This window comes from Atractosteus spatula, chromosome 4 (genome assembly GCF_055471065.1).
Source record: "Atractosteus spatula isolate fAtrSpa1 chromosome 4, fAtrSpa1.hap1, whole genome shotgun sequence".
Lineage (NCBI taxonomy): Eukaryota > Metazoa > Chordata > Actinopteri > Semionotiformes > Lepisosteidae > Atractosteus > Atractosteus spatula.
This window is the reverse complement of record NC_142709.1, coordinates 2,777,941-2,804,012: the sequence shown is the minus strand read 5'-3', so window position 1 is coordinate 2,804,012 and position 26,072 is coordinate 2,777,941. Positions and strand designations below refer to the sequence as shown.

The window sequence follows — 26,072 nt, the reverse complement described above, 5'->3', positions numbered from 1 at the left end:
ACTGCGATATCAGCTGGAAGGTGCCTCCGTCGCCGACTTGTTTTAGGGCGCAAGTTCAGCGGCGCCGACACTTGAAACAGGGCTGCGTGTGTGCGTGTGCGTGTGCGTGGGGCGGCTGGACGTGGGCAGGCAGGCAGTCGCAGAGCCCTCGCCCGCTGGTCGCCGCTCTCCGGCGTGCCCCGTGGAAACTATCTGTTGATGTTGGGGGGGGGGGGAGGCTGGCGTGCGCGGTCGCGTCGTCGGCTCGGCGAATAGTCGCGCACAACTTGCGATTATTCCTCTGTAATAACAATGGCGCAGACCTCCGGCCCCTGGTCTCCCTGCCTGCTCATCCAGTAGCGGCGCGCTCGGCAGGCGCCTGCACGCCAGGGGCGGCCGCAGCTCGGCCCTGGCCGATGACCTTAGTCGTGCTGGGAGCGCTGCTGGCCTGAGAGCGATGCCTGGAGTGGCTCAGTAATTGCTACGGGTGGTGGTGGGGCGGTGTTGCAAAACCCGTTCGCTTTCCTCCACGCTTCCCTCCTGCCTTGGTTTGTGCTCCCTCGCCGTTTCTAGGTAAGACAGCGCCGCGCTGCCCCCCCCCCCCAGCTGCCTGCCCGTGTCGAGGGCACGGTCTCAGACCGCCTGCGCCTGCGGTCAAGCGTGTGAACCGCACTTCGCTTGTGAAGGTGTGTGAGGTCGGTGCTTCTGAATGTGGTGGGGTTTTTGTTTGTTTGTGTGTGTGTGTTTGTGTTCTCCTAAAACCCGCGTGCAAGTGACACCGCTGCTGCCTTCTCGGCTGTCCCGGGGCAGTCGGCCTGCAGGTGGGGGGACCCCTCTCCCTCCTCCGCGGGGGCGGCGGGCCGTGCGCTTTGGAGGGCGGGGGTGGGGGTTTGTTGCGGATCGGTCACCGCGAGAAGTGCAGCCGGGGTATCTTCCCCCCCTTGGCTTTTAGGCCTCAAAATCAACATCGTGCGGAATCCCCCCCCCCCACCCACAAGTAGGGCCACTCTTGTCAGAGGAGGCTCGGCAGCAGTCGTGCCCCGTGTCCGGAGCTCACCCACAGGGAGGGGTGCCCCCCCCCGGTGATCAGAGAGGTGTGCAGGTCTCCACATAGTCCCTGCTGCGCCGGGAGCCGTGCATGGTGCCGTTTGCCCTGCTTGGTGGGGAGGCATGGAGTGGCCGTGCTCTTGGCAGAGTCGAGTCCGTGAGTAGAGTCTGGTTATGTGGTCGCATTGTATTGGCTGTAAGTGGGAAGCGCACCGAGGGCCCCGGGGGCCGGGGGTACCGATCTGTGTAGCAGAGCACAGTGTGGTGTCGGTGGTTTCTGACTGTTCCCCGTCCTGTTCGCCTGTGCCTGCGATCAGACGGCAGCACGGCAGCTGCAGTACCGGGACGCCCCCGCAGATGGCGCTGTTGGGAGCAAGAGCAGCACAAGACGAGAGATGATGTGTCCTTGGAATTTCAGGCGGCAGAGGGGATCTTTCGCTTTGGCTGGGCTGTGAGCAGCAGGCGTGGGTGCAGATAACGGGCACCCTTCGTGCGATCCACCTGCGCCAGCCCTGCAGGGTTAAATGCCGGCCCGCTGACGCTCTGCGGTTTTGCTCAAGGAAACGGGCCTGTAAGTTCTCAGCTGCTGGAGGGGACGGCCTTGGGATTCAGGCTGGGGCGATTCCAGGAGACCCTGCCCTCCCCACCTGCAGGCTGCCTGCCTGCCTGTAACGGCTCACCCAAAGCTGTCGATGTGCTTCAGTGTCCTCCGTGACGCAGAAACCTTGAAAAGCGATGTGAGCGCGCGGCTCCCCTGCAGGTCGAGCACGAAAGGCCCTTTCATGTGGTGCTGGGGGCTGTATGGGAAAGACTGGGGACTGGATACATGCCGCTGGTCTGAAAACTGTGCTCGGCTGTCTGAGAAACCCTCCCTGAGGCAGGCGAGTGGAAAGTCAGATGTGTGTGTTCTGTCGATGCCTCGCCAGCTAGCTCCTGGCTCGGTAGGTGCAGTTCCGGTGACTGCGTCTGCAAAGTGGCTGAACAGGTTTCCTGTGTCAGCCAAGTTTGCATCGCATCCAGAGAGCCAGCTAGTTTAAAACCTCCCAGATATCATCAGTATCCCCGCTTGCTTCACGTAGGGTCAGCATGAACTGCTGTGGTAAAAATTTTACTATCAAACTGATGCATCGGAACATGGACTCCAGTTGAAACTGCTTCTGTTCACAACCTGTTTACCCAGTTAAATCCCAACTCGGTGTTTATCACCCATTGCATTTATTATGATACGTTGTTCTTGCCCGAACCTATATGGCTGTTCTTTTTTTATCCGGCTAATAATAGTATCTGTTAGATAGTGCTGTAGCATCATCACATGACTTTCAGCCACTTGTCCAGTTCAGTTGCAGTGGCCCAGAGCCTATCCCAGCATGCACTGGGCACAAGGCAGGGTACATCCTGGATGGGACGCCAGTCCATCACAGGCCACACACAGACCAGGGCCAGTTTTCCCAGAAGCCAATTAACCTACCGCTATGCGTTTGAACTGTATGTGAGGAAAAACACGTGAACACGGGGAGAACATACAAACTTCACACAGACAGCACCCCTGGAATTGAACCCGGGGGGCCCAGCTCTGCGAGGCAGCAGTGCTGGTGCTGCAGCAGTTTTTTTACAGTTGCGGTTCTGCGGTTTGCTTTTGTAAGGGCTCAGTGTCTGTGGCGTCCTTCAGCTGTTTGATTCCAGGGCTGAAGTTGGCCTGATGAGACGTACGGATGTATTGGAGACTGTGTTATTGTGTTGGGGTTAACATCTGTTCAGCCAAACCTGACATCCGTGTTGCTTCTTTACAGTCCTTGTTTCATACTGGTGGCTTCTGCTGCTGCATCATGCTCTTCTGACTATTGCCAACTGAATTTATGCATTTATTCATTAAAGTTATTTTTTAACTTATCTATTTCTCCTTCGCTCTCGGTGCCTGGTCCACTGTCTGCTCCTGCATTGCCTTATTGTAGTGTGCTGTGGTGCTGGAAATTGCCAGAGATCATCGTAGCCTCAGTCCGGTAGCCAGGCCAGTAGCTGAAGAGAGAAGTTGCCCCAGTGGCAGTAAAAGGTGGAGCTAGGTGCCGCAGGGTGACGCAGTGGTTAGCGTTGTGTGTGTTCGTGTTTGTTTCCTCCGGGCGCTCTGGTTTCCTCCCACAGTCGAGAGACATGCTGGTATATTGGCTTCTAGGAACATTGGCCCTGGTGTGAGTGCGTGTGCGCGCGTCTGTGTCTGTGTGTGCGCCCCGTGTCGGACTGGTGTCCCATCCAGGTGGTAGCCTGCCCCGTGCCTGTTGCTTGCTGGGATAGACCCTGCGACTATCCCAAACAGTTAGGTAAAGGGTGGATGGCTCCTAGACATTTATTGGTGAATGTGAAATGTGCTTGGCGGTTCTTAACTAATCCTGGAGATCCCGTTTTCTTGTCAAGTTGAGTTGGTTTAATACACGTTAGAAATGCTCTTGGGTGGTTTGTATGGGGCATGAGGCCTGTCCGAAGGGGGAGTTTAACTACACACCGTGAGCCCCGTGTTGTGGAATGAAGAGCATGTTGAGAGACGAGAGCACGTGGAAGCTGAATATTGGAAAACATTTATTTCCTGTGCATCTTAAAATGGTTTAAAGGATCTCTTATTTTTATGGTACAAGGAAGTTTGGTGGGTTTTTGTGTAGTCTATTTAAATAAACTCTGCGTTTTGATATTAACCAAGCAGGACACGCCTCACAGCTATTTTGTTGTGTTTTAAAAAAGCTATACTTCTTTACCTTTGGTGGGTCATCACTTTATTAGTGCATTGTCAGCTACTTAATGTCGTGTTCTTTGTGTTTGTACTGAGAATAAATCCAAAAGGTTTTTGTTCGCGTCTGATGTCCAGCGGGAGCTGTTGTGCTCCTGTGAGGATCAGGGTAAAGCCAGCAGGGAGCCCGAGCCCCAGCCTTCGCTGGTCTTTGCGTGCCGCAGGCCGATGAGCCCCGGAAGTGTTCTGGAGTGAAGCAGATCGAGCGGATCGGCCTGTGTGGGAAAAGAACTCTGGAGGAACTTTCTGCCGGTTCTGTTCCCCAGGCTGGAGTGACGTGCTTGTCTGAAAGGGGGGCTAAACGGAGAGGTGAAGTGGTATGGGTGGAGTCGGCTTCTTGAACCTTCTCTTCGGGGGGGGGGGGGGGAGACGGGGCCGCAGGTGACTGCCCCGGGGTGGAACGCGCTCCCTCAGTGTGCCCTCTGTGTTCCAGGTGGTTGCCAGAGCAATGGACGGAGGCTTTGCAGAGAGGCTGGAGCCCAGTGTCGCCGTAGAAGGAGCGGCCATGGAGACTGAGGAGGGGCCTGCCCCGGCCCCGGACACCCCGGGCTTGGGGGCCACAGAGGGCCAGAACCCCGGCCAGGGGCCCCATGAGCTGGCCGGCCCCCCCCGGCCCGCGGAGGAGAAGCAGGGGCAGGAGGAGGAGGAGGAGGAGGACGATGACGTGGTGCTGGTGGAGTCGGCACCCGTGGTGCCGGAGAGCACCCCCGCCCCCAACTCCAGCAGCCCCCCGCACACCCCTGAGCCCCCAGCCACAGACGGCCCCGCCGCAGCCCAGCACACACGGGGCGCTACGCCCCCTCTCCCCACCGCCAGCGCCCACGGCGAGACCATCGTCATCGACGACGAGGAAGACGCCGATCCGAGCTCGCTGCCCGGCACCGGGGCCCCCCGGGAGCCCGAGGCGGGCGCAGAGTCCGCGGCGCCGGCCGGGAGCACGCCAGCCTCGGCGCCCCTCAGCAGCACCGAGCCGGACTCCGAGATCCAGATCGCCAGCGTGACCACGCTCGACGTGGGGGCGCCGGCGCCCGCCGACACGGACATGCCCCTGCGGATCACCAGCGTCACCTCGCTGCAGGGGGAGGTGGGCAACGGCCTGCAGATCAGCAGCGCCTACAGCCTGAGCCCGGAGGCCGCCCCCTCGGACTCCGGCCAGCCGGGCGGCCGCTCCGGCTCCAGCACGTTCAACCCAGGCAGGATCGGCAACCCCAAAGAGGCCGTTCAGAACGGAGAGGCAGGGACCCATCCCAGGCCTGGTAATGCTTGCTTCACGCCGGCCGCCGGTTGCCGCAGGGTGCTCTGGTAGTTTGGGGAGGCCAGGAGAGCAATGGGGTCGACTCGCAGGTGGTGTCACGTATGAGCGGAGCGTTCATGCTTCGTGTGTGTGTGTGTAAGCAGAATGATTACTGTACTGGCCCATGAAGCTGAGCACTTGAATGCAATTTAACCTCGTCTGAAACATTCTAGAAACACTTAGAATCTGAAAATTAACAGTAACTGAGAGGGAACGTGTTGTCTGCATGTGTGAATGATGCACAGCATTTTTAAACATTATAGTCATTTAAACATTGAACTCAAAAATGTAAAGGTGTAATACTGTTAACCAGTAGTGTGTCACATACCGTACAGTACACATGAAGATGAAAGCAAGACGCAGGAAAAAACTATTAAATTAAAATATTATGTACAGTATAATACTCCATAATTACATTAAATACACTACAAAGGATAAATAGAGACATCTAATACCGTAGAGAGGAAAATTCTTTATCTAGCAACTTCTTGCAGTTCTTGATGTTTCTCTGAACTTTGTTTGGGTGTTTTGCTTTCAGAAGACAAAGGTGGAGCATAGAAAAGGTAGAAAAAAAACTACATAAACATTTCAAAGGGCTATAGCATAATGCAGTAATGCACATCTATACTTTTTTATATAAACAAAGCTATTTTTCCACAGTTTTAGTAGAAATTTGCCATTTGTACTCTCTGGGCTTTGTTTTTAGCGTGCTGTTTTTGTCGTTCTGATCTGAAGCTGGGGAATTTTTGTGTCCACGTCCATCATATTCAATGGCGTAAAAGCGGGGAGACCCCCCTGTGTTCGCAGATAAAGAAAATGAGTCAGCCGGTATCGGCAAAAAAATGTCTCGGACAGTCACTTGCTTTGGACACAGCGAAGATCTTTCTCTTACGAGAGCCGATCAGATGTGCACGCTGGGAGTCGAGTGTTGTAATCCTAGGTGTGGATGCGTGTTCTTAAGCAGGACTTGCAGCTTAGCGCTAGAATACCATGGTGAGCTTGAGCCGAGTTATCACAGCTCACCTCCTGTCGGGAGTTGTTAACCTCTCTTTTAACCGAGGTTTTTATTTTAACAGATTCGTGGATATCCCAGTCTGCTTCTTTCCCACGAAATCAGAAGCAGCCAGGTGTCGATTCTCCGTCTCCAGCAGCTTCCTTACCGAAATCCGTCTTTCCGCCTCCAGCCGTGCAGCAGTCCTCTAAGCCCGTCAAAGTCACCTGCGCGAACTGTAAAAAGCCCCTGAGAAAGGGGCAGACCGCCTACCAGCGCAAGGGCTCGGCCCACCTCTTCTGCTCCACCACCTGCCTGTCCGCCTTCTCGCACAAGCCGGCGCCCAAGAAGAACTGCACCATGTGCAAGAAGTAAGATTCCCAGCCCGCTCTCTCCTCTCGGGGCCGCTGGTCTTGCGGATTGAGACCCCGGGTCTTAAGGGGTTTGACTCGGGGCGCTATAGAGGCGTGCGGGCGTTTGAGATGCCGGGGCAACTGGACTCCTCACCGGGAGGTTGAGGAGAGCTGCCGTGGTGTTTGAGCTTGGCACGTCACGTAGATCTTGCCAGTCTCGTGCCTTGCTCTGTGAAGGGGTAGAAGTGGACATGCATGTGAATGGGTCATTTGGGACAGTCCCGCTGGCTCATCTGAGGCTGCAGCCGAGGCCGGCCGCAGGACCCTTCTGGTAGTGCCTGATGGCCTGCGACAGCCCTGCGAGCGCGAAAGAGCCTCTCCTCCTCCAGGTGGCTCAGGAGCCGGTAAAGTAATTTGACTTCCTGGCCACAGCTGTTGTAGTAAATTCTCTTTAATTACCTCATTTCTTTCCCTGGGATTTCTTAGTGAATTCCATTCCTTTCTCTTTTGAGCCCGTTTTTTAATCCGCTGTACGGAAGCTCCCCTCTCTGAAGCTCCCCCGACCCAGAATGCTCAGAGCTCGTTCTGTAGTAGGGTTCTGGCTGGCTCGGGTGGCTAGCCAGTGCTGTGTTTGGTATGTGCATTTTGCCGTTCTTGCGGTTTCTCTCTTGATCGAATCCTGTTTTGTTCCCTCTGCGAAAGAGAATACAAAGCTGCAGAATTATTCATCAGCTAGTAATCTCGTGCTTCCTCAACTTAATGTCCCGTCACCCGTTAGACTTATCGGAAGTCATACGTTGAAATTGCATGTGAAATACAAATTTTCTCAGAAGACAGGGCAGAGTATTTCACCCGATTATATCCGATAAGAATGTTTAAAGTGGGGAAAACTGGATATCGGGACAAGATCTAATCACTTGACAGTCCTGTTTTTGGTTCATCCTAATCAAAAATCGAGCACGCCGTCAAGATCGTAGATTGTGGGGTTTTTTATTCCTCCAAAGTGTGCGCTCACTTCAAAGTCTCCTTTTGGTGCCGAGTGGCTTTCTGAATCGGGAGCCCCCTCTGTGCGTCCACTCTTCCCTGACGTTGCCCTGTTTGCTTTAGAGACATCACCAGCATGAAAGGGACGATTGTGGCGCAGGTAGACTCGAGCGAATCCTTCCAGGAGTTCTGCAGCACGGGCTGTCTGTCATCGTATGAAAATAAGCAGAATCCTCCCAAAAGCACCGTCAAGACCAGGTGCACTGTCTGCGGAAAGCTGACTGAGGTAATCTCTCCGAGGAGAAACCTGACATGTGACCTTCTGGAAGCCGTATGTATTTGTTACTGCCATATCGCATTTCCAGAAAACGTTTTCCTAAAAGATAGGATTATTTTCTAACGCATGACGTGCTGTTAATCGCACGATCAGAGAAACACCGAATGTTATTTATTTCTGGGCTCTGCAGCACCTCTAAGGTCGAAGAGGACGTTTTTCCACGTTTTAAGGGATCGCCGTTGTGCCTCTTCTTAATTCCCAACGTTTTTTTTCCCCCCCTCCTTTAGATTCGCCATGAGGTTAGCTTTAAAAATGTCACCCACAAGATATGCAGTGACCACTGCTTTAACCGGTACAGGATGGCGAACGGTCTTATCATGAACTGTTGTGAGCAGTGTGGAGATTACCTACCCAATAAGGCTTCGGCAAACCATTTCCTCATAATTGATGGGCAGCAGAAAAGATTCTGCTGCCAGAACTGTGTCAAGGAGTACAAGCAGGTGAGTTTTATTTTGGTTGTTTAGACGTTTAGACGTCTTAAGTGAAATGATTCGGTTGCGGAGGAGTGATCTGATCCCACAGTATGAAAACCTGCAGTATTCTGTATGGTTGTTCTCCTGCATCTCACAGAACAGTTTGAAAAGTTGGGTTTATTAGTCAGCCTTGATTGAAGCTTACAGTCTTAAGTCTCACTGCTCCGCCAGATGACCTGGTTTTGACCATTTTTAAGCATTTAATAGCAGAAGCAAATGTCAGATCAGTTTTGTGAGAAATCAGATTTGGTCATTTGTAACTCTTTTTTTCCACCTGTTTCCAGCATGTTAAGAGATTATTCAGCCAGTTGGCTGGATCACAGAATGGTAAAATAGATTTTGACACTGTGATATAAGTTATGTGTTCTTCTCATAGTAAATATGTACTTGTATTGTGTAAAAAAGCTTTGTTTCATTTGGTTGCATTTCTCTGTGTAGAAAAGTGAATGCAGGGCGATATGAATTCTCAATGCAGGTGGCTCCCTCTGCTGTACATTTCCTGGCAGTGCCTCATAAAAAATTTAGTTGCCAGCATTAAAAACTCAGACGTGTGCACAATTGCATGGACTGTTGACACAGAGCTGTGATAGATGCATGAAATCATGTCAATCTGGTTCTGCTCAATTTGGTACCGCTTTAAGAACAAGTACAGTGGGCTCTTCAGTACACAAGCTCTGTCTGGATTATTATGATACCGTAATGTAAAGGATAAATAACGCAAAGCTTGGATCTGGGTAGGCAGGACGTGAGAAATCCAGCCATATTAAATCGCCGGTATGAAATCTTTTAACCTGAGTGTGTTGTGAACAACCTCATTTTCTGCATTATTCCAGATAAAAAATTGACATTTTCCTATGTGCAATTTTAGACACATGGCAAAATAACGTGCTGTACAGGATGCAGAACTCCATGTAGATTTTTCGACATTACTCATTGCATAGGATCCAGTGGTAACATGGAGCCCTACTGCTCTACAGCGTGCATGAACTCACACAAGTCAAAGAACCCCAGACCTGCAGGTACGGGTAAGTCACTCTCTCTTGGGGGTACAGCGGGTAAACTGTCATTGTCCCTTGGGTGATGCCATTTGCTTTCTTCTTGTTTGGTTTTGTCTGTGTGTGGGGGCCGTCGGGAGCAGACGAGCCTACTCATCAGGCACTCGGGTGGGGTTTCACCTGTGTGCTCATTTACGTTTTCTGTACTATCTGCGGGACACATTTTACACTTGTATGGCAATAATTTCAAATACTTGATTACAGTGCACACAAAAATTACAAAAGGGGTAAATTCTCAGTAGAGAGATTGAGCAAGTACCTGCTGGGTCACCAGCCTGCCTTTGAAACCTATTGCCAGCATGCTCCATTGTCCGAAACAGCTGATCGGTGCCGTGAGTGTTCAGGCAAGAATTCTTATATTGAAAGCACCGTCTTGCTGCTTAAGAATCTCTTGCAGCCATGACAAAAACTAAATTCTGAAGTATTGCTTTCATTGTGGTTTCAGGAGATTTGGAAATGTTGAAACTGGCTGACAGTGCCCAGTAGAAACTCCAGTATGAGTTTCTTCTTTGCTGGTTCAGTTGGAGGTTGTCTGATACCAGTGTGTGACGGTGAAATTGGAGGCCGTCGTTTTGGGCAGCTTTGTGGCCGGTAGAGGTTGGGATCGTTGCCCCTCTGGAGTCCGTTCTTGATTTAGGCTGCTCGGAACTTCAGTTTGTAAGAGGACGTGCTGCTCATTACTATGCATAACTTCTTTTGGGAAAGCAGGGCAGCAAGTTATTTTGAGGAACGTTGTCTTCTTTTGCTAAAAAATATTGATTCAGCCTCTCTAAAATGTATACTCTTTTTTTTCCCCCCACTTTTGATGTGAAAGTCCCTTTTGCTTTGTTGGCAGATTTAGAAGCGTCCCGTTTGACTCTCGGAATCCGTTCTTGCTTTTCTGTAGGTGTCACACCTTCGTGTCATTTCTGTAAGAGGAGTGCGCTACCTCAGTTTCAAGCCACAATGCCTGATGGGAAACTGTACAACTTCTGTAGTTCTAACTGTGTGGCAAAGTTTCAGGTAACTTCCGTGTTCTTGTTCAGAAGCGTTACGGTCTTAAATACAATTCAAAGTTCTCCTTTACAGTTCCACGGCATTTCTAAGTCCTGCTGCAAAATGTCAGTTGTCTTTGCTACACCTCGAAGCAGTCTGTCAAGTGCGATACAGGCATTCTTTCTTGACGAAGACTGTGGAAGACCATAAGCAATTTCCTTCTTAATATAAAGCTGCAGGTTTGCATTCCTGAGTGTTAGACTTTGTGGATGTAAAAAACATGCCTTGTATTCAACTGATTTAAAGTTAGCTGAATACTTGCTTATCACCATGATAGAATTAATCATCAAAATTTAAGTCTTCATCAGTATATAAATCTGATGAGTGCTCGTTTTCCGTTGGTCTTGGATTCGAGTCAAATCAGTTTGCATGGTGTTAGAAAATGAACCGTGGTGCTGAATATTTTCAGTTCATAATGAGCTTGGTATTGCTCTCAAAAATGTCTTTTTTGTTGCACAGACGCTGAGTGTTCAGACCACGACAAACGGACAGCCAGCTCCCTCCTCGAACAATATCCAGCTGAAATGTAATTATTGTAGGGGGTCGTTCAGTTTAAAGCCAGAAACACTGGAATGGGAGGTAAGCCTTTTTTTTTCCCCCAATTTAATCTGTTTATATTTTTATAAACTGCCTTATAACCCTTATAAATCCATATGCATGATTTTAACCACTGTGCCTCAAATCTGAAACACTCACATTGTCTTAGTAACTGCAGGCGAGACTGTCAGGAAGTCCTTAATCGGTGACAGCAGTGGAACATGAACCACTTTGAGACGCTCTCTGTGGTTAAGTGGGGTCTATGCTTACCTTTTGTAATATTAATAAAGCAGACATGCATTTCTTTATTTTTATCATTTCACTGCCGTATGGGTTCTATTTGATTATTTCACTGCGTGCGTTTGACCTAGACCGGCCGAGAAAGAGGGCCCAGTTCAGGGAGCCCCGAGAGTTGCGTGGGTACGGTCGAGGGCTCTCTGTAGTGACAGTGCTGTTGCGGTGTGTTTTCGACTGCCGTGGCCCCGCCCAGAAATCGCCCGTGAGCTACGCTTGAGAAATCTGAACGTTTTCGCTTTAGTGTAGGAACAGCTGCGCTTGTCCGCTGGCTGGCAGAAGATCTTGCGTGCTTTGCTGTGTTACTGCCAAACGGTTTGTCAGGATGGCTCCTCGTGAACATTTTCCTGGCGTTCACTCGTGTTTGGCCTGGGTTTTGGATAGGCGGGCCGACTGGCCTCTGTACAACTGCAGCACGCCCTGCTGTGCGAGAGTTTGCCCAGACGGTTTCTCTCAAGAAACAAACGTGACGGACCCACGCAGCCTGCCCTTATAACTCTGTGGACTCAAACATTCCCTGGGACTGCGAGTTCGAGCAAAAATGAAAAAATAGATCGTTTCCAAAACGGCGCACAGATCAGTTTTCCTGCATTCCTCGGTCTGAGCGATTTGCCCTTAGCGACGCCTTTGCACCTCAAACCAGCACAGACGGCTCCGAGAGATGGCTGCTCCTTTCCATTTCCAAAACCAGCTCTATCGGAGACATGACCGACACTCACTGGGATAGAAATGTCTGATTCACCATTCGAGCGTTTTAAGAATTTTAATGATGAGGCCTTATCAACGGTAAACTCCAAGTCTGTCTTCCACTAACCTACAGCTAAGCTGTAAAAGAAATACACAGCCACACTCATTTCATGAAACCAGTTCAATTTGTTGGCTGTTAAATGTTCTTTTAAGTTACTTGGAAACAGTTTAGGTCAAGGACCATCTGTGGTGATGAACAGCTGTTAGGCATCATAGTTGGCCATCATCCATGAGTGTGAGCAAAGTGATCTTCAATCTGAGAGTGATTGTTTTACACCTTTAACGAAAAAAAGTCATGGTCTCTGAAGTAAGAAGTAACTTCTCAGCGGCGCAAAGCTTCATTAAGATGGGAAGTTTTCATCTGAATTTCTTCTCCTTATTCTCCCAGAATAAAGTCTATCAGTTCTGCAGCAAAACCTGCTGTGATGACTACAAAAAGCTGCACTGTATTGTTACGTACTGTGAATACTGCCAAGAGGAGAAGACTCTTCATGAAACGGTAAAATTCTCAGGAGTGAAGAGACCTTTCTGCAGTGAAGGTGAGTTGGAGATGGGCTCACAGACATTTGATCCACAGTTCCTTCTCTCGACTTTGCAGGAACATTTGAGGCCTGAAGATCATCTTTGTGAATAACAAGGTTCTTTATTTCATGATAAAACTTAAGAACGGTTTATCCTGAAAGCATGATCTTGTGTTTTTATGTTTTTAGCGGGATGCATCAGCTGTTCACAAGGAAATGTTCAAAACTGTGCCCGATTTATTGCTGGCAGTTTGTAAAGTAAATGTCAAATGACAAGTGAAAATGATTCCACCAAAATAAATTTATTTCACAAAGAGCTAACCGGGTTTTTAACTGGCTGTGGAGGGCTGCCTGGCCAATGCCAATGCCAGTAGCAGGAAGTTCTTGCTGTTCTTTAAGCAAGGGGTCAGCTGGTACTGCTGTTCCGCCACTAGATGGCGCCCCTTCACCTGTCTGTGCCTGGTTTACTTTCCAAAATGCTCTCTCCCTTTTTACTGTTCTTGATCTCCACTTGCACAATCAAAGATGTCCACCTCAGGGTTTTTTTTTTATTTTCAGGCTGCAAGCTGCTTTTCAAACAGGAATTCGCGAGGCGTCTGGGCCTCAAATGCGTAACCTGCAACTACTGCTCCCAGATGTGCAAAAGAGGCGCGACTAAGGAGATCGACGGAGTGGTGCGAGACTTCTGCAGTGAGGCCTGCTCCAAGAAATTTACGGACTGGTATTACAAGGTCAGGACACCCATGTCTGCTGCCCTGCTGGGCGCCGAGCCACTATATCCCCATTTATCAGAGCGTGTTCCTCTTCCTGGGCATGCACGCCACGTTTTGCAGTGCTCTTGCCTTTGAAGCGCGTGAATTGCACACGCTCCACTCGGCACAGGGATAGGACGCAAAGGTTATTCCAGGCTGAACAGAGTAGAAAAGCCTTCTTCGGGTGTGAACAATTTACCCTCTGTTCCACGTAGGGGTAGGAATGGATAGAAAACGAACCTGCTTGGGCTACATGCGTGTAGGAATTTCAAGCAGGAGCTCTTTGCCCATCGGGCCGCTGTCTCCCCCCGCAGGCTGCCCGCTGCGACTGCTGCAAGGTGCAGGGGAACCTGACGGAGTCGGTGCAGTGGAGGGCCGAGATGAAGCACTTCTGCGACCAGCAGTGCCTGCTGCGCTTCTACTGCCAGCAGAACGAGCCCAACATGTCCACGCAGAAGGGGCCCGAAAACCTGCCTTTCGGTACGCCCTCCTGAGGCTCCCGCAGCTTGACAGGGATCAAGATAGAATTTGTTGGTTCCTGCAAGGTTTTTGAACTTCTTCTTTCATCCTTTGTCCGCCACGCAAAAATGTAATAGATGGATTTGGAGGAATGCCCGAATTTCACCATCGTTTTGTCTGAGGTTCTAAAAGCGCCAGTGTAACGAGGTTCTAACAAAGCCGCTTTAAAAGCAACTCTCAAGAGTGAAGAAAAGGACAGGAAAGAAAACAAATGACAGAAAAACGCTCGCATGTAGAGCTCAGCACAGTGGGTTCAGTCCTATATCGAAATATGACAAGCTCATAGTTTAACTGTGGGCTATAGATGAGACAGTTCACACACATACCAGAAGGGGGCACTATTGGGGTGGTGGAGAGTGCCCTGCAAAGCCTCCCAAATGCTCTTGGAGGGATTTGTGGACAGTGTTGAATCCCACCCGTCATGATGTCCCATAGTTTCACCTGCTGCCAGTTAGAGTGGACCAAGAGTCGGGTGAAGCTGGTTAAGGCACCTTGGGAGGGGAGCTCTCTGCTTCAAGATGTTTTTTGGAGCTGGAACCTGTCATCCAGATAAGACAAGGACGGCCCAGTCTTGATGTTTTTGGTGGCGTTTGCTTTTATTGTGAGGCCTGATCATTTTTTATAGCGTTTCCACAAAAGAGAGGCGAGAGGACCTGTCTTTGCAAAACACACCCGGGTGTTTCCCCACAAGCCACTGAAGTGTATTATCCCAGAGAAAAGCGTTTTGATTTGGAGAAGAAGGCAACCTTCTGATATTCTTCATTGTTGCGGTTGCTTTTTATAGTGGCATCAAGTTTAGACTTTGTTTCCACCTCATACAAAATGATGGTCACTCCTATTCTTTTGTAACCTCGGTTTCTGCTTATGCATTCAGCTTAATTTGATTAATGTAGCACATTGTGAGTTAAAAGGCCTTAAACATTTTTGGGAAGGACCCTGATATATTTGTACGAGTAAAGGAGGGCACAGCTCTGCTGCAGATACTCCCTCCAGATGGGAGTCCGGGACATTTACTTCTCTCCTGGTTTTCAGGGCTTTCTTAAATCTGTTCACTCATGTGAGAATAAAAACTGCCTTCTGCATTTGTAGATGCAATTATATTGTGGTTAGAGAATCAGAAAAGCACCATAGCTTGTGAAAATTGCATGTGTCATTTAAATGTATGAATAATATCTCTTATAGAAGACAAAGATGAATGGAGAATTTTTTTTCAAAGGCTTTTTTTTTTTTGGCAGGCCAAGGCACTCAGACACAAGCAAGCAAAACTGCAGTAAGTGACCCTTTGCTTTGAAGCTTTAACAAAGGTTTTGTGTAGAATTTGTGTTGTCCTGTATAGGTGACAAACCCATGTTCATCATTTCCAACAGTAGCAATGGCATAATAATGGCGAACTACAGGCACAGTGTAGACAAGTGTTCCTTACTCAAGGGACCCTTGTACTTGGTGCCACTGAAAGGCTTTGACCAGGAAGGAGCAGCTTGCCTCCAGACATTGCGCTGTCCTCTCCGGGGCTGAGCAGCCTTGTTTACGAGGTCTCGCTCTGCACTTGATGTTGTCAGTTTTCTGCCAGTTAATGGGCTGATCCGCTCAGGTCTTTCCTTTTACAGTAGGTCAACAGTTCTGCTGGTTCACTCTGTAGACCTGACAGTAGAGAGTTCGTAAACGCAGAGCCCCTGATTTCCAGTGCTGCTCTTTGTGTTCCTCATTCTGGTCGCAAAGTGAATCCCCTTCTCAATTGCTAAATGTATTTTTCCTTGAGGTGTCGAATCAGGTTTCATCGGTGTCGTCTTACTCCAGTTCTGTGGTGAAGGAGATGAAGAACAAAGCGGTGCTGTGCAAACCCCTGACAATGACGAAAGCCACCTACTGTAAGCCGCACATGCAGACCAAGTCCTGTCAGACAGGTACTCGAGCGCGCCGCTCGGCCCGCCGCCGCCGCCGCCGGAGGAGGAGGGGCGCCGAGGGGCGCGGCGTACTTCAAGGTGCTTTTGCTCTCTTGCAGAGGAGGTGGTGAAGACTGAATATGTTCCAGTGCCCGTGCCCGTGCCCGTGTACATTCCAGTGCCCATGAACATGTACAGCCAGGCCACGCCTGCCCCCGTGACCCTTCCTGTTCCAGTAAGCGCGGGGGCCTCTCGTCTCACTGGAGCCCTGCAGGGGGCTCCGCGTCGCCCCCGTGGGCTGTGGGCTGGGCTGAAATTGACTGAGGCCGCAGTGCCTTTCTTTTTATTCAGAAAAGGAAAAAAGAGGATTATTGAACGAAGAAAAGATTTACACATCCCGACGTATCCCAAGTCGTATAATTTACTGCTTTCATCTTTCGTTTTTTCAGTTGTGTTCTTTAGCTGATGAACTATTTACACTATGCCAGTGTAGATGGGAGGTTATATCTAGAAATATACTTTGACAAAAACACAACGAATTACCAACGATCTGGACAAAAGACTGTTTCATCCTCTTTCACAGGACAGGACAGGTCTCAGTGGGCCACAAACCCAATACAGGCTTGCTATTAATTTTTTTTTAATTTCTCAGAACTGTTTTTCTTTTTTGGCCCTTTGTGACTTTATTCGCTCACCACGCTGTACTGCAGCAGTTTCTTGGGTTTACAGACCGTGTGCAACATGTGGTTCTGTCTGTACCATGTGTGTTCCTGATCGTGGGTATGAAACAGATTGAACGCGTTTTCTTTCCCTTTCTTTCCGTGCTGATTTGCCATTTGCTGCACATTTTGGGATGCTCGGGATTTTCAGAGAAGGTGGGCAGGACCTTGATCGCTGCGTTTTTCGCTCCCAGATTCCAGTGCCAATCTTCCTGCCTACTACCCTGGACAGCGCAGAGAAGATTGTACAGACAATCGACGAGCTCAAGGCCAAAATTCCCCCCGATCCCAGAGAGGCCGACATTTTAACCATGGCCGAAATGATCGCCGAAGAAGATGAGAAACCAGGCTGTACAGGTATCTCTTCCCTCAGGACTAAGATCAAAGAGTTTAATATATCACCGGTTGAGAAATTCAGAGCCTTGGGAATATGTGGTCTGGGCTTAGTTTTTGTTCAATGGGATTTTTGCAGTGCATTGGAAATGATATATCGCCATCGGGTCACTTGTGAAAACATACTCAACATTTTCACGCTGTAGAGCACATTAAGTCAGTTTGAGTATGCGAGGCTGAGAATGTACCTTGCAGTTGAGCTTTATTAAACAACGAAAGTTGAACGAATGAATGAATGTTATTTTCTTCCTTCCTGTGTATCTATTTCAAGCTGTGAAAAGTGAGAATGAGATGAGTGAAGGGGGCAGTTCTGATGAGAAGGAGGAGCCGGATGATTCTTACGAACCAGACCTGGATCTGGAAAATGATTTTCCTAGAGGTATGTTGTACTGGAGTGGTTTTGCTTTGCACAGTCCTAAACCACGTGTGTGCTCGAAAGCTGCAAGACATAAGCAGCATTACGTAAGCTACACCCTTTGTAGGTGAGAATGTCCTAACGAGTGCCTAAGGTTTTATTTTTCAATAATATTTACCGTTTTGTCTAATTTGGTTGTTACAGCTGTAAAAGTGGATGGTATGGTGGCACAATGCTGTTGCCCTGGGTTCGATTCTTGGGCTGCTGTCTGCATGGAGTCTGTATGTTCTCCCCGTGTTTGTGTGGGTTTCCTCCCACAGTCCAGCGACACGCTGGCAGGTGGAAAACTGGCCCTGGTGTGAGTGTGTGCCCGTCCAGGGCAGGATGTACCTGGCCTTGTGCCCATTGCTTGCTGGGATAGGCTTCGGCTCCCCTGCAACCCTGAATTGGATCGATCGCCCAGAGAATGGGTGGATAGATGGAGCTGTAGTGGCTTGTTTCGGAACACTGCAGTATTGCAACACTTCCACTGCATTCAGGATCAGTTTTGGCAAAGGCTGTTGCTGAAATGGGGAGCTGGAGATGTGAAAAGCTTGTGTGTTTAAACCTTGGCGCGGGGGTCTTCAGGTTTCAGGGCTGCCTTTCAGTTAACGTCTGGCCAAGACCTACAGTATTATGACTTCTTATCCTCTCGAATGATTGGTTCAATTTCGTTATGAAGGCCCGAGGCCGAATGAAAGACCAAGACAAACGTGCAGACATGGCTTTCCAAGACATGTGGGACATTGCCGGCAAGGGGCTGTTCCTTTTATCAGCAGGCACCTGAAGCATCTCCGGCTTCACTCATGCTGCAGCAGTACCTGTGGCTCGCCTGAGCTCGTCTTCTTTCCTCCCGGGACCCCGAGCAGGAGGTCAGATCGGCAGCTCTGCCGCGGCAGGTTTCTAAGCCTTGTCCTCCACTCTGTGCAGCTCCTGACCCGGTTGTGGAAGAGCTGGACAGCGCTTTTATGTTGCCTCTCGTGCTGGGGGAGGAAAGCGAAGAGAAGCCTCAACCTCAGGTTAAGAAGAAGGTATGGCTGTCGCTCTGAAGGAGACTGGGAAGCAGTGAGGCGCCGAAGGGAGCCGGGCCAGGGCGACTGTTTTATTAGAGAGACAGGCGTGGGGATGGCTCCTTTGGAAGAGCTTTAAAAGCCGGAGGGGGTTTCCTGCAATGTAATTCTAATTTGAGGAGTTCTTCCGACCTGTTGCGTACTTCATGGTCGTGGCTTGTGCTGAATAAAGACTTTTTAGACAACAGCAGATTTTGTATTTTGAGTGAAGTTACATTTGCAGAGTTTTCAGGATATGTGCAGGAAGAGAGGATGTCTGAACTAAAACCGATAAAATCTGCCAGTTAGTGCTTTGAACATGATTCGATTAGGTAATGACTGACATCGTCAGTTTCTAAGTGCAAGAGAATCCACTATCTGTAGGATGTTAATGTCTTCAACTTTTTTTCCTTCTCAGGGACATAAGAGAAGATTAGTTTTGGATAATTCCCACATTGTCAGGCCCGATACCCCAGACAACTCATTAGCCTTAAAGTCCACATACGGGGTGAACGCCTGGAAACGCTGGGCATCAACTACGGCTGAGAGCGCCGAGGATGAAAAAGCAAAGGAGCTGAAGCAGAGTGAGTGTCGTGTCTTGAGCGTGCGCTGATGACGCTGATAAAGAGCTGAAGCAGAGGGAGTGTCGTGTCTTTAGCGTGCGCTGATGATAAAGACGGTCTTCCTGGAGAAGACCTGCCTGGAACTTTTAAGCGCCTGGTGCAGAATTTGACAAAAGCTCAGTGTTTGTTTCCGTAGATCGATTCCCCGGTCTCCGTTGTCAATTTATATCTCCTGTCATAACGAAGGTTGTTTTTTTGTCCCCCCCCCCCCCACAGTGAGGCCAGTGAGGTTAAAAAGAAATCTCCTGTCCCATGCTGCGTCCGAACTGAACTATGGGCTCTCTCGCTTCGTCAGTGAGGTCCGGAGACCAAATGGAGACAGTTATGCTCCCGATAGTGTTTTTTATCTTTGCCTTGGCATCCAGAAGGTCAGTAACTTAAGAGGAAGCTGTACTTAAACAACTTGAGCGCACTCGAGCATTTGTTACTTAGCCAGCTGCGTAATCTTTTTGACCGTATCGTTTCTTGATGTCTTCCGTGCTTGATGTTGACTTCAGTGGAACAAATCGGGTTTTGAGCACAATATTTACGAATGTTGATCTTTTATATCCGCGCTGAGAGCTGGTATAAAAAACTGAAATGTGTAGTTTTGTTCTTTCAGAACTTTCTGGAAAAAAAAATTACTGGCTACTGTTTGAGGTCGGAAAGATTTGAATATTCAAGTTTAATTTGGAAATGGCTTCATATAGGTATTTTTTGATAAGATAAGATCACTATTAGCCATATATAATTTCTTGTTTTGGGAATTTCTTTTCGCATACCCCAGCTTGCTCTCCATGAGACACACAGCTTGGGGTCAGAGCGCAGGGTCAGCCATTTATACAGCTCCCCTGGAGCAGCTGGGGCTCAGGGGCCCAACGGAGTAGGATTCCTCTGCCGGCCGCGGGATCTGAACCGGCAACCTTCCAGCCACAGGCGCAGATCCTGAGCCTCAGAGCCACCGCTCCACACAACCTGTTTGTGCCGGTACTGTTAGCTGCAGAAGTCGATATTTGTATAATTTTTTTATCGACTTCGTAACGATTAAAATGAAGCTATTTAAAGAGCATGTAAGATTAAACGACTGTAACATTTCTCAGAAACCTGTTTATTGCATAAATCAGATTTTCCTAAGAACATGTTTGAAATCCAAAATGTTAGAGGGCGAAAAATATGTTCCCCACTTGATGAAGCCTTTGTGCTCGGGTACAGATTAGCAGTTGTGACGAACTCCTGGCTCACCAAGTGCGCCTGAATATCATGTTTGTTTTGTCTGTTGCTTCAGACCTTTTGTTACAAGTAGGAGGCACTGCTATCTACGTGCTAAAGCCACATTGTTTTCCAGCACAGTGAATTGTTTTATTGGCTCTGTCACTTTATTAAATTCACTCTGGCAGCAGCCTGGTTTTCCCCAAGATAATGCTGAAGTGGAATTTTTAGGAAGCCAATACTCCATTTCTTAGAAGCATCTCTGAAGATGATGAAAACCAGAAAGCACCGGTGATCTCTGAATACATTCTTAGTAAAGGGTTAGTAGAAGTGTTCTAGCTGGTTATAGAAGAGTCAAGAGGTTTGTGATTACATTTGTACCATCATAGTGAGTAAGAGCTTTTCATTGTATTCCAGTATCTGTTCCTCACTGTGGAAAGCTGTGCTTCAGAGTTGTGTCCAATGATTAAAAGTTTATGCTGTTCACATCATGAGTTGCAGTGATTACGGTTTTATAATATGAGGACACATTTGCTGAAGTATTATTTGTTGGGACTCAATGTGCATCTCTATTTAATTAATCTCATTTTAATGTACAGTCCCCCTTACGTTGTAATTTTCACTGTTCAAAGCAAAACCCTCTGAATTCATTTAGTTTTTGTTTCTCAAATCGCGTTACCGAGCTCAGAGGGATGTTCTGCTCTGACAGGCTAAACAGACTAAAGCTTTTTTTTAGTTTTTAGCCTGGAGCAGAGAAGGCTCTGAGGAGGCTTCTTTCGGGTTATTCAGGGGCTTTGACAAAGCCATCCCAGTGCCTTCAGAGTGCACAGTGAAACCCAGCCCAGGGGATCACAAGTGGAGACTGAGGAGAAGTGCTTTTCAAACTGAGAACAAAGGCACTTCTTCAAACACGGGCCGGTCGGAGTCCCGGTGTTAAAGCCAGTTCCCTGGCTTCGTCCACAGAATGGCTGGCCGAGATCCTTGGACCGGTCGGGAAAAATACGTGCCTGGTGCTCGATGCCCCCAACCTGCCTCCACTTGTTGTGCAACCATTCCTACTGTATATTCTTATTGCCAGGGGCACCACTCTAGAAATAAGGCAGGAGCTTCAGGATTGTTCAACCTGCTCGGTGGCTGTGCTGTGAGGCACTGACTGACCAGGCAGCCCATCTGCTTATGGTGTATGAGTCATTGGAGATGGAGTGTGTCGGTGTCCATGTGCCTGCCATTGCAGTCTGTCACCAGTGTCAGCCTTTATGGGGCTGGTTGTAGGATTTTAATCGGGGGGTAAAATTGCCGTCAGGATTCTTTCTGTGTAAAGGCCCGTCTTCGTGGTTTTGCCTCTCCAGCGATGCAGTTTCTGACTCTGACCATTCCAGACAAATACAAGAGCCTGATCACTTTTTTTTCTCCCCCTTCAAGCATCTGCAAGAGAATGGAAGAACAGACAGCATCTTCACTGATCCTTACTACCAGTTATTTGGACAGGAGCTAAACAAACTCCTTAAAGACTGGCAGCCAAGTGTTCTACCCGATGGTAAAGTATTTAGTGTGTCTTTGTTCCTCCCGGTGCTGGGAGTCGACAGCGTTGTCTTCACATTATTTTTTTACAAGGCAGTGCTGTGATAACCGTGTGTAGGTCTCAGCATGGTCTCTGTCACCAAGGTCTCTTTGACCTACATTCTGTTCTTTGCTTGTCAGCATATTTTGTTTTATGTTCTACATACTGTGTCGGAGTTGCAGATTTCATTCTGTATTAAAAACAAACCTTTTACTTCACGCTGGTTTAAGCTTGAGCAGCTCATGACAAAGCCGACAGTATTACATGTGTGTTTTGCTGGCCTAAGCAGTTTTATTCTACTGTTACTCAACCACGGCCTGTACCAGTACACCCATCCCTCGATTTTGTGAACACCTGGTTTAGGATTTTTCTCTGAATGAAGCGTGTGTTTTCATACCTGTTTTTCACAAGTACAAGGAGATTTTTGTACTGCAACTGTAGCTGAAGGGAAGACCCCATGTTTCTATAGCATCACAATGGTTCCTCAGTGCACCTGCGATTCTTAGAATCTTTACATCTAATTTAGCTTGTTAACTGTATTAAAAACTAGCGGTCATGTTCTTGCTTTGACAATTCAGTGCTCTGTTAAGGTAAAATGTAACTTTTGGTCATGTTTCTAAACCTCCAGAGGAAATCAAAAGGTTTTAATGTGTAATGGGGATTTCCTTTGTTTCACAAACCATTTGTAAGTCAAGGGATGGTTGTATAGCGTATAGAAGTAATTTTTATTCCTGCACGATTTAGTCATTTTTATATCAAAAGTTTCAGATTTTGTACCCAGGTAACATTTGAAAACAAGACCGTTGATGATTTACCCATTAACAAAAATGCAAGCAATTCAATGGTATTGTGTTCCTCTGAGTGATCGTGTCACATCAGTCAGGTCTGACAGCACCTATGAGTTTCTTGGAGATCTTTGTGGTGGAGGGCAGTTGTGTCAAGAGAAGTGTAAGATTATTCCTGATAAAGCTGGCTAGAGTGCCCCCCCCCCCCGACCCCCCTTCCCCAAACCTGTCCCATACTGAACGTCCTAAGCAGTTGTTTCTTATCTTGCAGGTTCCTTATTCTGCAGAATTGAGGAGCAGTACTTGTGGAGTAGTAAACAGTTTGGAGACCATTCGCCCATGGTTTTGCTGTGCACTCTGGTCTATTTTAACACTAAGTATTTTGGCTTAAGAACAGTGGAGCAACACTTGAGGCTGTCCTTTGTGAACGTTTACAGACAGTGGAAGAAAAGCCCTCACTCGAAAGAAACCGCTGTCTGCGTTCACATACCTTCCATCTTCGAAGATGACCTAGGTAATCCGGAACAGAAGACCGACGGGTCGTAACCTGCAGCACTAGAACTGAAAACGCACAAAAGCGTTCCAGGCGTGTTTTAGCAATCCTAGAAAAGTGTACCTGCACCTAAGGTTTGATATATTGAAACCTCTTGAGCCTAGACATTTACGTTTTTTGCACACTAGGCGAGGGAACCCTCACAGTACAAGGCCAGAAAGAATTCATTTAGTCCATCTACTCTTTAACACCGGCGATGTATTTCCTTAGACTGAAAATGTAAGTTTGCAAATGTGAGATTTCCACTGAGAAATGCCAGTCGCGAGTATTTTTATTGCATTTTCAGGGTTTTTGTGTGATGTTTCTGGAGAAAGTCCAGAAAGTTAATTTTTCACCATTTCAAAGGGTTGATCAGACCTCATCCTCACCCCATCAAACATTAAGGGATACGATAGGATCATCTTTTCATTAAGACTTGCGAGCCCATTCCCTAGGCCCTTCAGCTGACGGATTGGGTGCGACTTCGGCATCGGCCCTCAAGAGTAGGGAGGAGCCGACAATCGGAGTAGAGTATGAGTAGAGTATGGTGGCAGTAACGCGTCACAGACATCAGACTTGTTTAATCTGTACAGATTCATGGCAGACTGCTCGCTGGTCAACCTCTGGGCCTCTGTCCTTTGGCGGCGCCAGCAGTCGTAGACAGCGAGTGCTGCGGTATGAAGCTCAGACAGTTGGCGGTGCGGGCGCCGATATTGCAGGAGAGAGCCGCGCGTCGGCGAGCAAAGCCAGCGCCGGTCCGGAGCCTGACCTGTCTTCTCCTTTCCCCTCGCCGCGGGAGCAGAAAAGGGGGCGTCTCGGAAGAGGAAGCGCAGGGAGGAGGACGGGGACCCGGGCTGCGACCCGGGGGAGGGCTCGAGCTGCGGGTCGCGCTGCCCGGTCAGAACGCACGAGCGCCAGCTGTACGAGCTCTACCTCTTGAAATGGTGAGTCGCTCCGCTCTTTCCCCTGGTCCCGAGGAACAGTCCTGGACCCCTTATAGCCGGGCGTGTCCACAAACAGTCCATGCTGCAGTTTCTCCTCACCTTTCTGTCTGGAAGGCTCTTCCTATGTGAGCAGCTGCCGTCCCCCAGCAGTCTTTTCTTCCCAGTGTGTTGGTCGCCGACGAGAACGACGGGGCCGAGACTCGCCGGGCGGGACAGGGTTGACGCCCAGTTATGCATCCCGTCCCGTCTTTTTGAGAGCTGAAGGCGATTTTTTTTTTTTAATGGGCCATAAAGAGAAAATTGAAATGGGTTTGGTCTGCAAGCACAAACTGGGCTGGCACAAAAGTCAGAGGCCACTGGAGCCCCCCATGGCCAGGAGTGGAACAGCTGGCCTGCACTCTCAGCTAGTCAGCTGCTGATCAGTCCCGGCTTCTCCTTCCTGCTTCTGCTGTCAAATGGATAAACAAGCATCGAGAAACACTGGAAACCATATTCATTGCCAGCTGGGTTTTGCTGACCGCAGAAAGGAACAGATGCGTCATAGTGAGTCATCCAGAGCTTACATCGCTGTATCTTGATCGTGCTTTGACTCGTCCATTAGCGTCCTGGGAGTGTGTTCCACTGTGGTGCACGTGTGGTGTTTCTGGCAGCATCGAGTGACGAGACCTGCTCAGATCTTATTTTGCAATCGGAAGTCGTACGTTGGCTGTTCGGGCGGCCACCGCAGTGCTGCTGGGAAGGGCAGGAGGCGGAAACGTGCTGCCCCAGCTGCAGAGGCCTGTGGGAATTCACGCTTTGGAAGCTCCACCGCGCCTCATGTGCCACAAGTACCCGGCTGTCTGGAAAGTCACAGGTTTTGCTGGTTTTCCAGGACAAACCTGGCCAGCAAATGACAACTCGGGCCGCGTGCCATCATCGTCAGTAGTGAGGTGACCCAACCCAAGCTGTCTAATATTGTGCCTTTACTCCTGGTGCCTCTTGGGATCCATTTAACCGCTCGGTGCTCCGACAGAACTGGGAAAAAACCCAAGTCTAGATCCCAACAATGTACAGGCCGCCTTGTAAGTTTAGACTTGTGAATAATGGTGGTTTTGAAGCCAAATATTTTTTTCTTTTATGTGGCTACTTGATGTTTCGTTTAGAAACCGGAAAGAAAGTGGTCTCTTCCTTTTTGTATTGGACAATAAGGAAGAAATGTTAAAAGAGTCTTTTAGAGTTGGAGAACTGAAAGCTAATGAAACTTACATGGACTGTGAATATCATAGAGAATGATACTGTTTGATTTTTATGCTCTTAACTTTGTATTTTTAAGAGGATAACATATACAGTGTGTTTGCAAACGATGCAAAATAATACTAAAGATAACATCAAGTTTTAAAGGTTTCTTAAGAGGTACTGGTTTGGTGTTTTTCACACCATGACACTTTTCAAATGCTATGGAAGTAGGGCCATAACTGCATAGTGAAGGTATTTTACTTTAAGATGAATTAATATATGTCACGGCTTTTTTTTTCTTTTTCCAGTCCAGGAAGTCTTAAACAGAGAACAGACACGTTTTATATGAAACCTGAAAGTTCCAGTTGTCCGGAGAGCCCATTGTGGTACAGCACTACACCTTTGGAAAGAAGCACCTTGGAGAACATTCTTGCCCGTATTCTGCTCATCAAGGAGATTTACAACGAGAAAGACGCGTCGGAACCGGACAACGACAGCGATTAAAAGCCCAGGACTCTTGTGACTCCAGCCAGAATTGACAGCATTAGAAAGACGTGCTGCTTACTTTCTTAGGGAAATTCTATACAATATCTCAGCTCCATTCACATGTAGCATTATGCCCAGATTGGGTAAAGATCTGTAAATATTTTTTTAAGCAAGGGAGAACTTTGTGTTATCCGTAATGATTTTAGCATACTTAATTCTCCTTACTGAAGCCTTTTAAAAACTGTATTTATTAATTAGGTTTATTTGTAACTTTTTACATTTACTGGATGAGAATGTGCCCTGTGTAGCTTCTTTCTGCCTCCACTCCCCTCCCAACTAAAAGCATTAAATATGGCTGCAACTACAGCGTCAAAGTCTCTCCCTCTTTCTCTCTGAAAAATGGGGCTCATTTTTTTCCCTGGACAGTTTCTGCTAGAGGGATAATGTGATAGTCTTTACTCTAGCAGTATTAAAGACTTATGGGGGATAAAAGAGTTCTTTGTTAAGCAGTTCTGGTGAGTATCGGAAACTGTCATGAGATTGTAGCTGCTTCATAATGTGAATGTGTACCAAGATACAGAACCTGTGGGGGTCAGTTGTTTGTGT

The 26,072-nt window shown here is 48.4% G+C and overlaps 1 protein-coding gene across 1 annotated transcript in view; it reads left to right on the top strand.

Moving 5' to 3' along the window:
- Window positions 1-25,832, top strand: part of zmym2 (zinc finger, MYM-type 2) — a 30,020-nt gene extending 4,188 nt beyond the window's left edge. Inside the window, exons 4-25 of the mRNA XM_088913029.1 lie at window positions 4,236-5,058; window positions 6,173-6,458; window positions 7,548-7,710; window positions 7,989-8,201; window positions 9,103-9,253; window positions 10,176-10,291; window positions 10,784-10,903; window positions 12,291-12,441; window positions 12,982-13,154; window positions 13,490-13,655; window positions 14,930-14,964; window positions 15,454-15,598; window positions 15,697-15,812; window positions 16,491-16,653; window positions 16,961-17,068; window positions 18,014-18,114; window positions 18,551-18,716; window positions 18,972-19,123; window positions 21,366-21,480; window positions 22,561-22,803; window positions 23,624-23,765; window positions 25,289-25,832. Coding sequence (XP_088769155.1) covers window positions 4,236-5,058; window positions 6,173-6,458; window positions 7,548-7,710; window positions 7,989-8,201; window positions 9,103-9,253; window positions 10,176-10,291; window positions 10,784-10,903; window positions 12,291-12,441; window positions 12,982-13,154; window positions 13,490-13,655; window positions 14,930-14,964; window positions 15,454-15,598; window positions 15,697-15,812; window positions 16,491-16,653; window positions 16,961-17,068; window positions 18,014-18,114; window positions 18,551-18,716; window positions 18,972-19,123; window positions 21,366-21,480; window positions 22,561-22,803; window positions 23,624-23,765; window positions 25,289-25,484 — 4,044 coding nt within the window. The 3' untranslated portion in view covers window positions 25,485-25,832. The remainder of the gene's footprint in view (window positions 1-4,235; window positions 5,059-6,172; window positions 6,459-7,547; window positions 7,711-7,988; window positions 8,202-9,102; window positions 9,254-10,175; window positions 10,292-10,783; window positions 10,904-12,290; window positions 12,442-12,981; window positions 13,155-13,489; window positions 13,656-14,929; window positions 14,965-15,453; window positions 15,599-15,696; window positions 15,813-16,490; window positions 16,654-16,960; window positions 17,069-18,013; window positions 18,115-18,550; window positions 18,717-18,971; window positions 19,124-21,365; window positions 21,481-22,560; window positions 22,804-23,623; window positions 23,766-25,288) is intronic.
- The last annotated feature ends 240 nt before the right edge of the window (window positions 25,833-26,072 follow it).